The sequence below is a fragment of the Natator depressus genome, chromosome 2 (assembly GCF_965152275.1).
Source record: "Natator depressus isolate rNatDep1 chromosome 2, rNatDep2.hap1, whole genome shotgun sequence".
Lineage (NCBI taxonomy): Eukaryota > Metazoa > Chordata > Testudines > Cheloniidae > Natator > Natator depressus.
In genome coordinates this window covers 102,701,469-102,715,384 of record NC_134235.1, presented here as the reverse complement: position 1 = coordinate 102,715,384, position 13,916 = coordinate 102,701,469, and the positions used below count along the sequence as shown (strand labels likewise).

Sequence of the window (13,916 nt, the reverse complement as noted above, 5' to 3'; positions counted from 1 at the left end):
GAGAGATTTTTCTGTCATTTGCTCTTGAATTGCTTCCGCCCACACCCCCCCCCCCCCCACCTCCTAATCCTAACCTTTTTTTTTTAATTACCAGAACTGTGATTTGTAATGGTAAATTCTGAGAAGAAATAATGACAGATTACAGAAAGTCACAGAGCTGTTTTATGCTAGATATTATTTTATTATAAAAGTATCCAGAGACACTACTTTGGGATGGAAGCCCCATTGTGTGAAGCGCTGACTAAACCAATTACCTTTGTATTTTCTCTAAACTCAAAACCCCCTGACTCTAAATACCAAAATGTTTAATTTTTTGATATTTTGTAGGCTTCTCTAAGCCCTTTGAGGAATTAGCCATCACACCATATAGTATACCTAAATCTCTTCTGTACTTAGATTCTTCATTTTTGACTTTGGATTGTTTTCCTAAATGTTACGAAGCCTTATGCCCCATCTCTTTTTCCTTTCTTGCCCTTATTGACTGGAGGAATTATTATTCTCACTCCAAATCCATTGGTTTTGTCTTTTATAATCATGAAGAGTTGCTCCTTGAGCCACTGCTAATGTCTGCTTTCTACTAACCTCCTTTTCAGGTACTATCTAAAGACTATAAATGGAGATAAAGTTTAATGATTCAGCTAGTCTCCTACACATTTACCTGCCTGTCCACTAGCATGCAACTGCCCAAAAAGTTATGGACATTGAGAGTGAAAAGAATTCAGCTGTGGAAACTCTGACTGGCCTGGCAGCTATGACACACACACTTTTTACTAATTACTAATGGCTAAAAAGCATGATTGTAACCACCCCGATGCCTTTCTGATATTTAGGCTCTTCCCATGCTCACATTGGTACCTGCTGGCCCTAGAGAAGAACCATTTGCAGAGGGAAATTGCAGCTCTTCCTTGCCCTTGATTGTGTACTCTGTCCATTACCTGCCTAGTCTTGTCCCTGCCTCACCAGTGGTTAGAACTTACTTTCTCCCTCTCTTGCAGGTACCAGATCACCATCCAGCCTTTAGGTTGTCTTAATATATTTATATTGGTTATTTTATAGTCAGTCATAAAATAAGATATCCCTTCAAGTAAACACCACTAGGTGTGTACAACAGGAAGGCATCACTTGTTTAGCCTTCTTCTTAAGTTTAAAGTAGATATCTGAAAAACCTACAAATAAGGAAGGTCTGAACCTACCTGAAGCTCCAAAGCTGTCTGTTCTTCATGTTTCCTACAAAAGATGTATGTCCCAGGCTGTGCCCTGAAGGGAAATCAGATATTCCCCATCATTGCTACCACTGTTTCAGATCCTCTAGTGGTAGCAGAAATGTGAGAGTTAATGTACAGCAGACTCCAGCAATTCCTGGCATTTTTACCACCTTGCTGTGGTAATGCAATAACCAGAGCCCTGTTTACACTTATGCTCGACCATTGCTACCACTGATGAGGCTGAGTCAATTTTTGCCAAGAACTGTTAGTCCAGAGAAGGCCCTGGGATACCGACAGCCCACAAGCTTGGTCAGTTCAAATGTTAAGTAGCATTTGGAGGATTATTTCATTCCCTAGTCTAGACCAAAATTGCTGTTTCCTTTGTGATGGCCACTCATTGGTAAGACAAAACCCCATTCTTTTCCAATATTTGTTTCAGTGAACTCATGTTCTAAACATTCACATAATATCAGTCAATGTTTCCTAAGGACCTATTTCTCCCACCTACACCAGTGCACCATTTCCTTCATTAGGTGCTTTTTCATAAGCATAAATCTAAGGTACCCGCTTTGCAGGCAACCTAGTTAATGACAAAGACATTGTACTTGTATGGGGTCTACATACAAAACATCACTGACGTATTTATATGGCATGTGTAATGCACATCAGACCACTGAGAGAGTGTCTGTCAGTTATGCAAATGCTTAAAAAAATTAAAAATACCTGGAGATTTCTTCAAAGTTCAAAACAGAAATTATTTATTTTATTTTTATTTATTTATTTAGAAAAAGGTATATGGAAGAAGCTGTAGTATTCCCTTCAAAAGTATAGAGTTCTGTAGACTACCTATGAAAGTTCAATTTGCTTTTATTTTTATAATTTATAGCTATGACACTTGATTAATTTGTCACATTGTCAAGATGATTAAAAATATCAGTGTGACAAAACAATTTTTAAAGAAATTTCTGAATAATTTTCTTTAACTTTTCTTTATTAATTGCATAATTCTCTTCTAGCCCTATAATAAAATTAGGTTGGTCTTTTCAGATTTTTATTTGTGCTTCAATAATAAATCAACACAATAGGAGTTGAAATTCAGGTCTACAAGATAATCAACAGCTGTAGCAAAACAATTAACTACTGTATATTAGTGGATAGTTTCACTAAACTTGCTAGCTAGTAAAATTCTTCCAAAAGGGTTGAGTACCATCAAGGATTCTCTGTTAACCTTGTAAGATGGTCCCTTCTGGCCTTAGAATCTATGAGTCTAAGACTTCCTGAACATTTCTTCTTGTTTGCCCCAAATTCTAGCATAGCTAAAACACTGAATATATCCTGCATGTTGTTAGTTGTGTATTTTTTTTTAAATAGTTCATTAGAATTGTCTGCTATGTGGATGGTATTCTTGGAAGCTGTCTAGCAAGAAATATAATGTATCTGCTTGTGTGTGTGGTATTTCCACAGAGGACATCCCAGAGTCTCCATCAGGCCCTGGTTCCCCTAAAGTTCCTCTGCTTCCACCTGTGCTAAAGAAAGTTCCTTCTGAGAAAGAAAAAGATGGTCAAAGCAGCCCCCAGCCCGCTATCAGATCATTTTCTCAAGAAGGTAAGATTGTTGATATAGTCACTGTCCCAATATCCTTTGCCTGGCCTGACTCGGTTAATGAGTACCTCTTCAAAATATATCAGACATGATTTCCTGGTTTCTTTTGCTTTGTACTTTGGGATAGGAAACAGGAAAATGGTGTGTGATAACTCGTGGGTCAGTATTTTCCCTCCTGTCTTATTTCATACAGTTTGATCAAAAGAGGAGAAATAAATCCAATGTCAATATTAATATAATATAATGTAGCGATTTTACAATGAAATCACAGCAACAGAAACATGAAGTAAGTAACACGTGTCATATACATTATATTTTGGTCAGTTAAAATCAGGCTGGAGATGTGTACTGATCACAAAAAGGTAAATACAGCTGCCTTGGTGAGCTGGTTGGAGTGGTTAAATTTCTTTTTCTAGTCTGCTTGCTGACTCTGTCTCCCCTCTTGGATCATTGCATTCTGTTGAGTTCATGTCAAACACATTGTCAGGGTGCCTGGGCAAGAACTCTGAACATTGTGAGTTTCTAGGGGATTCTGTAAACCACTTTCTTCTCTTTGCCTCACTTTTTGGATTCTAGCTGTTGCTGATGTGCTGTGCTGTGTGTGTCACACAGAATTGGCTTCCTCTTAGAAGAGCTGGGAGTAGGGAGACAAGGGAATTACAGGGTATGTCCGCACTGTAGTGTAAGCCCATGGTCAGTGTTCAAGAACTGTTAGAGGACTGATCCGTGTTTTAGAACCCTGGGCTTGAGTTTCTACATTATATTTTAACCCTACATTAAGCCTTTTGTAACCTGTGCTCGAACTGTGCCCAGATCTGAGTCAAAATAACCATATCCCAGAGTCCCACCACTCCCCCCACACACACCTGAAATGTGGCTGCTCTAGCCCTAGGCCCATGGTGCACTGTGGGAAAACTTTACTGCCAGTCCTGCACATTCACTTTGCAGAAGGCTTGGTTGGTTCACTCTCCATTCCAAGCCCAGAAGGCTCTCTGATAGTGTGCTTGCAGATTGGTGATCAGAAGAGAATGGGTTAATGTTGACCTGAGCTGCTGCTGTTTGCAAAAGGGGGTTGGCTGCCGTTTTCAGCAGAGTAGATTGCATATTGTTGAGCCAGAGAGGACGAGGGAAGTTTTCCCAGGGAATTGTGTGATACTTCTGGCTGACTTCCAGGACTCTAATCAAGAGGGGCTGTGTCTACACTGCAAAGTGATAGGGCTCAGACCCTAATTCGAGCTTGCACCCTCCAGGCCTGCAGGGTCCTGGGATCCTGGATCTGAGACCTGAGTTAGTGCAGTTGCAGTGTAGATGCAAGTGCGGTTGGGTTTGAGCCACACTCAAGCATGGGCTTACGTCGCAATGTAGACATATCCATGGAAATCCAGCTCAGCACAGTAAATTGCACGTAACTCTCTCATTATCTTTGTGGAGATCACCAGCTAATACAAACCAGGGTCTTTGAAACAGTGCAGACGTCAGACCTTTAAACCAGATAAAAGGGCCAGAGCAGTGTAAAAGGGCTCGAGAATTCCTCTGGCATTGCAGAAGACAGCCAGGCTGTCTTCCAAGGACCCCCTTACAAATCCTGGCATAGAGGTTGTGCTGGAGTGGTGCATGGCAATACTGTGGAGATTGTGAACAATGCCCATAGCTTAGGCCCCCAGAGCTATCTGAAATACTCCAGGTGCTGTTCCAACCCCAGAAGTAACGCAGGATCAGGAGGACATAAAGGTGGCTTAAAATCACTTTTCCCCTCCCCGCCATCCCCCTGGGCTGTAAGTTCTGTGTTGTCTCCTAAAGGTGCAGCCCAGGCTGTCTGGACGTCCTTGTGTCAAATCATAGCTTGTGGAGACTCATGGACTAAACACAATATTGCGCTGCTCAGGAAAACAGAACATCACCAGTATAAAGGGTCTCTATCCAGATCTTGACTCTCACTTGAGCCCTTATGTGCAACACTGGCAGCCCAAAGGAACCATAAAGCTGTCCCACTGGGGCAACTGGGGAGTCCCTGAGTTGTGTAAAGCCGGCATAGCTAGCTTTACATCTCCTACCCAGCACCCCTTCCACGTTGGCGTTATGCTGGGAGCATGGCCAGTGCATGCAACAATCCATGACCAGTGTAATGGACCCAAGGGAGCTGCTCTAACTGGCTCCAGGGCTAAGTCGGCCCCTATCAGCTCTGGGAATTGGGAGATTGCAAAAGTAGCATAGTGAAACCTTCCTTCCTACCCCCCAAACCCCTTGGGTCTTGCACTGAGACCAGCTTCGCCGGACCCAAGGATTGGGACCTGGAAATGCTTATCATAGTCCCTTCCTCACACTGGAAAGTAGGGATAGTCTCTGCATTATTTCCTGATAAAACACAGAGGTTTTAGCTTACAAATTGATGAGAAAGTGGCCAGAAAATGTAACCAAGCTTGTTACCACTTGTATGTAGCAATAACATGGTGTAACAAGATGTGGGACAGCTCCCAGCTAGTGTGAAATCTGAATACCCCGCTCCTTTGCCAACCCCCCTCAGCAAAGGGGGCATGTTAAAGAAGTGAAGAGAAGCGATTGTGGCTGGAGTGTTCCTGCACTCCAGTAGTGCCTGGCTATCTACATCAACAGGCAATGGTAAGGTACTGCTTCTCTCAACCCAACAGAATGTGAGTTGACCATTTTGATAGTTCTGGAATATGCATATGGATCCTGATGGAGTCAATGAGACTCTTTCCCTTAACTTCTGTGGGCTTTGGATATGGAGAAAGAGAAATTAAAAATGAAAGATATAGTGGTGCCCCTTAAAATCTCACCAGTTCTGCTTTAGATAAATAGATACAGTTACCCCAGTACTTACTTACTCCTGTATAGTGAAGACCTAGAGGATTACAGCTATTAAGTAAAGTTTTAGTTATCTAAGGCAGTTGGCAAGTTTTTGAACTACTGTATTTTTGTGTATGTCAATAGTTAGGAATGATCGGCTTATTTAAAATAATCCACGAATTCTTGTTCTTAAAGGGAGTCAGCCATGCTGATGATTTCTCCACTCCTTGCTGTCGTAGATCTTGACTCCAAAAGAGACACGATCTAGTAGACAATTTTGATTGCAGCTATGGAAGACTGAGAACATTGTTCACAAATAATTTGAGATTGCAATAATAGGATTTCCTAGTCCTTGATTTATCTCCCACACAAAATAGACCATTTATCAGTTATTGAAATTAGAATTGCCTGGGGAACATAGAAAATTACGCTTCTGTTTGGTTTTTTTTTTTTTTTTATCCAGTTACCTGTTTCGTTTATTACTACGGTACTTGTTCATGTCAGTTACTCCTGTTTCTTTTTTCTTTGCCTCTTTTCAGACTAGCATGCTCAACTGATTCCTTAAACTGGTAAATCGCTGCAAATCTGCCAAAATTATTGCTTGGTGTAAACATGGTTATATCCATTGAGAAGGAAGGTGGAAATTACTTAGATTATAAAATCCTCTTATGTTAATTAATACAACTACACTATTTGGGCTAATCACAAAATACACCTCTTTTTACATTGCATTTCAATAGATTAGCTGCTGAATTCTGTAATATCAACAAATGCAGATAACTCTGCCAATTAAGTTAAACATGAATCAGACTCTGCAGAATACTACCCTGGAGTAACATACTACAGAGCATATTACTGATTATATGGAGTGGATAAGATAAAACTGTCTTTTTATTAACCATTACCTTCCATATGTGGCTTATACATAACATTTGAGAGAGATAAATTAATCCCTTTTCCCTGCTAGAGCAAACAGGAGAGTATAACAAGAGAGATACAGATCATGACTGTGACAAGCCAGCCAGTGGAGGGAAAAGAGCTTCAAGGCAGTACTCTACCAGTGCAGAAGAGGAAGTGAATGCACTTGTGCACAGGAAGTCACAGCCAACAACTGGTTAGAACCTTCCATTTTCATTTTTCACTGGCACAGTGCTTAACAACTGGCACTAACAAAGGTAAAGATGCATGTAGAAAATAACAGCAGGGAAACTGATAGGTATTTTGGTTTGCCACCAAAAACCGAGAGTGGTAAATCCTAAAGGGACATCCATCATTTCTGTGCTCCCACTGGAACCTCTTTCTCTAAAGGCAGATGTTATCCAAAGTAGAAATATGTGTGCATTCTCTCTCCACACTGTCAAGCACTGGAAGCTATCACAATGCACACTGAAGTTCTCTGACTGAGGGGACTACACTGAGATTGAAAAACCCACAGCACCAAGCATCGAAGCCTTGGTCAGATGACTCGGGCTCACAGGGCTCAGGCTGTGGAGTAAAAGTAGCAGTGTAGACATTCTTGCTCGGGCTGCAGCCTGGGCTCTGAGTCTCTGCCCCCTCGCATGGCCTCAGCCTGAGCTGTAGCCCAAGCCTGAAAGTTTACACTGCGGTGTTATACTCCCGCAGCTGGAGCCCTGCAATCCCAAGTCAGCTGACCCAGGCCAGCCCTGGCTGTGCCCATTTTAGATTGAATGTTGTTAGTGCCAGTTTTAGCACATCACTCACTGAACCTTTTGAGAACTTAGTTTGTTTATTTGGATACAGTACTTCACTAGAATTACTGGAGTATTGGTTCTTAAACTGAAAAGCAAATTCTGCTCCATGCTTAAGATTTTACTGAAGAGTACCTTTAATTTACTGTAAAATTATTGAAATAAACTATTTTCATAACTTGCTTGAAAGCATGTATTTTTAAAATACCTTTTAGTAACTATTGTTCTCAAAATGTTGTGTGCTTCTCATTACCTCTCATAACTGATTAATATAAATGATTCAAAATGACTTGGTTTAAGAAGGTATTTTGACACTAATGTACAATTTCATTCATCTACATTTTTTTAGCTACATCTCGTGTGATCATTTCATACCCTCTGTCTATTTCTTTCGCTACTTGTGCTATTTTCTTTAAAGAAAATAGACTTTTTTTTCTGCCTTACCATGCAAATTGATCTTTTCTCTTGGGAGGAATCAAACTTAATGTACTTGAATTTGAGACTTCCCCATTAGGTGAGTCATATTTTTTTTTCTCCCCATCATAATCGAACTTGCATTCTCCACATTCTTGATATTAGGTCCGGCTTTAAGATAGTTATCAGAGATGGTGAATATCCAAGGCCCAGTCATGCAATGGGATCTGTGCAAGTGTAGCCCTGTGTCACTGCAGAGCCACGCTGACTTGCCTTCAGTGGCACTCTGCAAGGGTGCAGGGATCTGCCTGCACAAATCGGATTGCAGAATCTGGGTTCACACGCCCAGTGTAATATGTCAGCACCATTCCGGATAAATTTCCCAGTCCCATTATGTTATGGCACAGAATAAAATAGCTTCTATGGTAAGCTGAATTTCAGCCTTTGACAAAGGTGTGAGTGAACAGTAGGAGAGAGGATATGTCTGGGTAAAATTTTCAACAGTGCCGAAGTCCCATTTTCAAAAGAAACTTAGAAACATAAGTCTCATTTAAGTTGCTTTTGCAAATGGGACTTAGGCACTGTTATATTTCAGTTTATCATGACATTTGCTACATGAAAGAGAAGGATGTTGCAGAATGTGGCAAATCAAGAGGTACTTACTGTTTGCAGTTTGACAGTTCTTGGAGTCTTAACAGAAATACAGTAATAAGGGACATAGTACCCATTTCTTTATAACATACTTTTTCAGGTACTGAAGTCTGCGCACTAGTGGATTGATCATGAGTTTGGGAGTTGGAGGCTTGGATTTTATAACAACTCTGCCACCGACTCACTGTTTGACCATGTGCAAGGCACTTAGCCTCTTTTTGCCTCACTTTTCCCATCTGTAAACCTGGGATGATGATGTTTGCCCTGTGGATGAAAACTGCTGCTACTTACTTATATTTCCATATTTTGGCTAGCATAGTTTGGAGTGTCACACTGATAGCTGGGCAGGCAAGATGCACTGCGTATGTAAGCGGAATTGTGTGAGATACATGCAGCTGTCCCTAGTGATGCAGGGTATTTTTATTTTTTTTAATTTCCCTCACACTAGAGATCCAGAAATGTGCTATTGGTGGTCTAAATAAAACTTGTACAGAAGCAAATAATGTCATTATTTGTTAGCATTTTTATATAACACTGTAGCCCAGGGGTGGCCAACCTCTGGCTCCGGAGCCACATGCTGCTCCTTGTATAGGCACCGACTCCGGGGCTGGAGCTACAGGCACCCACTTTCCAATGTGGCGGGGGGTGCTCACTGCTCAACCCCTGGCACTGCCACAGGCCCTGCCCCCTTCCCTGAGCCTGCCATGCCCTTGCTCCTCCTCCTCCCTTCCCCCCCACCCAGAGCTTCCTGCATGCCACGGAACAGCTGACGGGGAGGGAGGGGGAGGTTTGATCGGTGGGCAGGAGGCGCTGGGAGCGGGAGGTAGGGAGCTGATGAGGGGCTGCTGACGTATTACTGTGGCTCTTTGGCAATGTACATTGGTAAATTCTGGCTCCTTCTCAGGCTCAGGTTGGCCACCCCTGCTATAGCCTACAGGCATGCATGGAACTTTATAGAGAGAATAAGGACATGAGGCCACCTTCTGTGTTCTGCTGTTACCCCTTTGCACCTTCGTGGCAGTGTAAAGGGGCCGTATATCTAGAGAATCAGACCTCAGGGAATACCTCTGCTGGAGTTAGCAGGACGGCTCCGCACCACCTAGTCCCACCGGAGAGGAGCACATTGTACTGTAGGTGTTGTTGGTCAGTGTGGCAAACCAGTGTAGCCGTTTAAAAACTGGCACAATTTAGAGCAGACTTAAGTCTACACCAGGGGTGAACCAGTCCCAGATAACCCCAAAACACAGGAGGCAAAACTTTGCTTAAAAGGCACCTTTGCCCCCTGTACACTCCTGTTCCAAATGAAGCTTGGACAGCATGGTGAATCTAGCCTAGATTCCCTTTCCAAAGGTCTTGCCCTGGGTGCCCTTCAAAGGATAGGAGTAAAAATTGTTGTTACGGTCAGTTTGATCATGTGGACAGTATTCATGGAAAGCTTTGGAGAGAATACAACCTTTGAATAGACTTGAAACAACACTTCTGCATATGTCGTCCTGTCTACACTAGGCTTCTTTGCGAAAAATTCTCCACTGCTGCTAATGGCTATACAGCTCCGTCCCCACTAGCGGTGCTGGGAAAACTAGTGCAGGCAGGCTGCTGTTGGCATTTTAAGCACTACGTTGGCCAAATCGACTCTCAGCAGGTCTGTACAACATGGGAGTGGGGGACTCGAACAGCTGCCAGTGCCTTGTCTGCACTAGCTGCTACTACGAATGGGACTGTACTGGTACAGACAAAGTGGGCAATTTTTCAGATAAGGCTTTAGATGAGTAATGTGTGGGAAGACTTCTGGTTATGCTAGATGATGGTGCCTTGGTACATTTCACATCAAATGTAAGCAGCCTAAATGATGAGCAAGATTTACAGGTTTGATGATGCTAAGTGTAGAAGCTATTTTAACTAAAATGTTTTGTTTAATTGGGTGGGAGGAGATGACTTGCAATAAAGGGAGATATCCCCATTGGTCTCCTAAATTTTTAAAATGTCATTTTTAAAGTGAAGTGTGGATTTTCTTCAAGTGCTCAGCATTGCCCCAGTTCCACTCCCCTTAAGGTCAGTGGTAAAACTCCCATTCAATTTCAACAGCCATTTTAGTTAACGGTAAGCTCAGAAATCTTCTAGCATTAAGAAAGTTCTTTTCGAACCAGCTTCACTGTTTATACATTACGAGAAATACTTCTGACTCGAGCTTTTAGAATGCTGGGCTGAGGTCATTTAGTGCCCATTTAAATAGGTGGTAATTTCACTACCACTTAATTGACAATATGCTGTAGTTCAGCAGTTGAACTTTTCATTCTAATTTTGCTCGATCCAGTATGCTAGTTTTACTGCTCTTCTTTCTTCACTCAAACTTTGTCCTTCATATTCTCCATTGGGTATGGAATGATATTTAAACTTCAGTGCTAATGGCCAAATTCTGTTCTCAGATGCATTCATGCTGTTGAATCACTGTATGCATCCAATGAAGTGAGCTGTAGCTCACGAAAGCTTATGCTCAAAGAAATTGGTTAGTCTCTAAGGTGCCACAAGTACTCCTTTTCTTTTTGGAAAGCAAATGCAGTCATCCAATGACACAATGGAAGGGCAAATTTGTGTGTGTATATAAAAATAATGCAAACTACTGATTTGGGGGTTATTATGAGTGTCCCTAATAACTTGTGGGTACATCGTGCCAGACACACGTACGCCTGGAGAAAGTGCTAATCTTGAAATGGCATTGACTTGTTAAGTGTTTCAATTAAAATTTTAGGAAACTTTTATCCAAATCATCATTTTAATGTGTACAGCATAGTGCTTTGTTTTAGATCTCAAACCAAAACTTTCCCTGTCTGCAGACTGACACTGGTGTGAAGTTCTTTTCCTTTTCTTCCTCCCTTCCCTTTCTAGTTTTAATAACAAAGGGCCCACACCAGTCACACTGGAGGGAAATGGTAAAGCTTCTATTGAGTTCACGGGGAGTAGGACCCAGTGTGCTAATGTTTTTTTTTTTTTCCCCCCTTGTGAAATAATTAGTAAGACCTGCTTCCATATTTTATACAGCTCCAAAAAGAAGCCCTGGACACCAGACCCATGAATACCAAGAACTAAAACAGAGGTCTTTAAGTAAAGATGGCCAGCAGGGAAGCAAGTCCAGTGACTCTGGAGAAGAAGCAGATAAAGATTTTATTTTTGTTTAGTTTTCAGTACAAATGCTTGGTAGTGCAAGATCTTTCGTAACAATCTGGGTACAACAATCAATGACCCTTCTATTTACCAGCCATTGTTTAACCCTGTATACACCTAAATGATCATGATTTACAGTACAATCAGTATGCATTGATTTGGTCTTTAACTTCCGTTATGTATGATTTCAGACCTTCCCTTCCATGCCTTTGCTAAAGCCAGCAATTATATCATGTACTCTACTTGAATTTCTCTGAAGCAGCTACAAGGAACACCCCGCATTAGGGCATTTAGAAGCAAAGCAAATAACTGGACACTATCTTACACTAATACACTGTACAGCAGGTAATGTGTTGTACTGCTGAATGTAAATGTGTCAAATCTGCACGTGACTTACCTATAAATATATTCTTGCGGTATGAAATTGCACATTGTAATTTATATTAACAGAGCACACTAATCAAATAATTTGTATAAATTATATATATTAGATGCTTGAGTATGGTTTTTACATTCTCCCATAGGGACCTTCTTTCTTCCTGTTGTGTTGTACATAAAACTCAAATGCTTACATTTGTGTACTGTCAGAAAGCACAACACAGAAGAATCTGAATGAAATCTTATGCTTCCGCATTCATACATTAATGTATATAGTTGATTGGAATGAGAGCAATTGACATTTTATTAATATTGGTGTTTTCTAGAGGCCTTCTTAAGTTCTGTCTGCATATTAGCTTCCTTTTAATGTGTAATTCTAAGAGAGAAATAATTTGACGCCTGTAAAAACAATTCTGCTTGTTTTTTCATATTTCACAGACATTCACTTGCATTACAGGTTGAAGCGATTTTATGTATATTTGTACCAATAAAAATGATTTTACAACTGAAATATCAGTCTCTGTTTTTAGGTATAAAGCTATTTTATTTATCATATTTCGGTTCCTATGTTTGAATGATGTTAGTGTGTCGTCACAGACCGGGCTTACAATTTTAAAAAAATGCTTTAAAATTTGCATAGTAACAGATATCTTCCTGTTGCAGATGGACATGAAATGCTTCATAATTTTCTTTATAAAACTGTTTGAGGACACATACACGGATCGCTTTGCTCATGACTTTCAGGTAAAGCATCTTTCACACAGGCAAATAGCCACCAGTTACATCCAGTTTGTGTACTCTGAACTGCATTACAAGCAGAGGGCCTGAATTCCACAAAGAATTAAGCATGTGAGCAACTTTACTCACATGAGTAATTCCACTGACTTCACTGTGGCTGCTTCAATGAGTAAAGTCACTCATTTGCGTGTTTGTAAGATCAGGCCCATATTTTGTATTTCCAGGGGATTTGATTCTCCAGTGCCCTGGATGAGTGTGGAGGTGCTGGGTCCTGTGGCACCTTATAGACTAACAGACCTATTGGAGCATAAGCTTTCGTGGGTGAATACCCGCTTCGTTAAATGTACATGCATCTGACGAAGTGGGTATTCACTCACGAAAGCTTATGCTCCAGTACCTCTGTTAGTCCATAAGGTGCAACAGGACTCTTTGCTGCTTTTACAGATCCAGACTAACACGGCTACCCCTCTGATACAGGTGCTGTGTGATGTTTGTGGCCTGTGGTACACAGGAGGTCAGACAGGTTGATCCAGTGGTCCCTTCGGGCCTTCAATTTCTATGACTCTATAATGTGCCCTAGGTTGAGCAACAGGTTAGTGGCAGACCCAGAATTAGAACTGAAGTTTCCTGACTCCCAGCCCAGTACCCTGTCCACTAGGCCACACTGTCTCTCAATTATTAAAGACGTGTGCAGGGTCCTAATAAGAATCATGCTGGGTGCTATATAAAAACCTATTAAAAGAAAGTCCTGGTCCTGAAGAGTTTACAGTCTAACCCAATATGAAACATAAAGATGTAATAAATAGCTGGAGGGGAGATTGACCATAGATGAGCGTGTCAGTGATTGGAGCAGGTGGCTGCAATGTGACTTTGTGTGCATTTCAAAGCAAAAGAATTTGTTAAACTATAAATAACTCAGAAATTATAATAGAGATAATCCTATTGTCTGCCTGTCTAGCCATGAAGAGCTGGTGATTTACTGTGAAAACATAATGGTAGAAGTACAAGTGGGTCTTCAAGAGGGCAGAGGCTGTACAGAGGGATTTGGGGAGAGTGTTCTATGCATAAGTGGGGACATGGAAGAAAGGGAGAAGGTGTGAGTGGAAACAGGGAGGTGATGGATGCTGGAATCCTTGGTGGAGTAGAAAACAGGGGAGAGGGTGACATGCTAGGATAGAGACAGACAAGTAGCAAAGGGGCAAGTTGTGAAGGGCTTTAAAGATAAGGCCAAGAAGCTCATCTTTGATGT

General features: G+C 41.4%; 1 protein-coding gene across 5 annotated transcripts in view; it reads left to right on the top strand.

Moving 5' to 3' along the window:
• Positions 1-12,428, top strand: part of CARMIL1 (capping protein regulator and myosin 1 linker 1) — a 244,285-nt gene extending 231,857 nt beyond the window's left edge. For 2 of the 5 annotated variants that reach the window (XM_074944764.1, XM_074944763.1), the window contains 2 exons: positions 2,670-2,810; positions 11,429-12,428. In XM_074944764.1, coding sequence (XP_074800865.1) covers positions 2,670-2,810; positions 11,429-11,565 — 278 coding nt within the window. In that variant the 3' untranslated portion in view covers positions 11,566-12,428. Of the gene's footprint in view, positions 1-2,669; positions 2,811-6,582; positions 6,791-11,428 lie in introns of all 5 variants that reach the window. The other 3 variants (XR_012638120.1, XM_074944761.1, XM_074944762.1) reach the window with 3 other exon arrangements.
• The last annotated feature ends 1,488 nt before the right edge of the window (positions 12,429-13,916 follow it).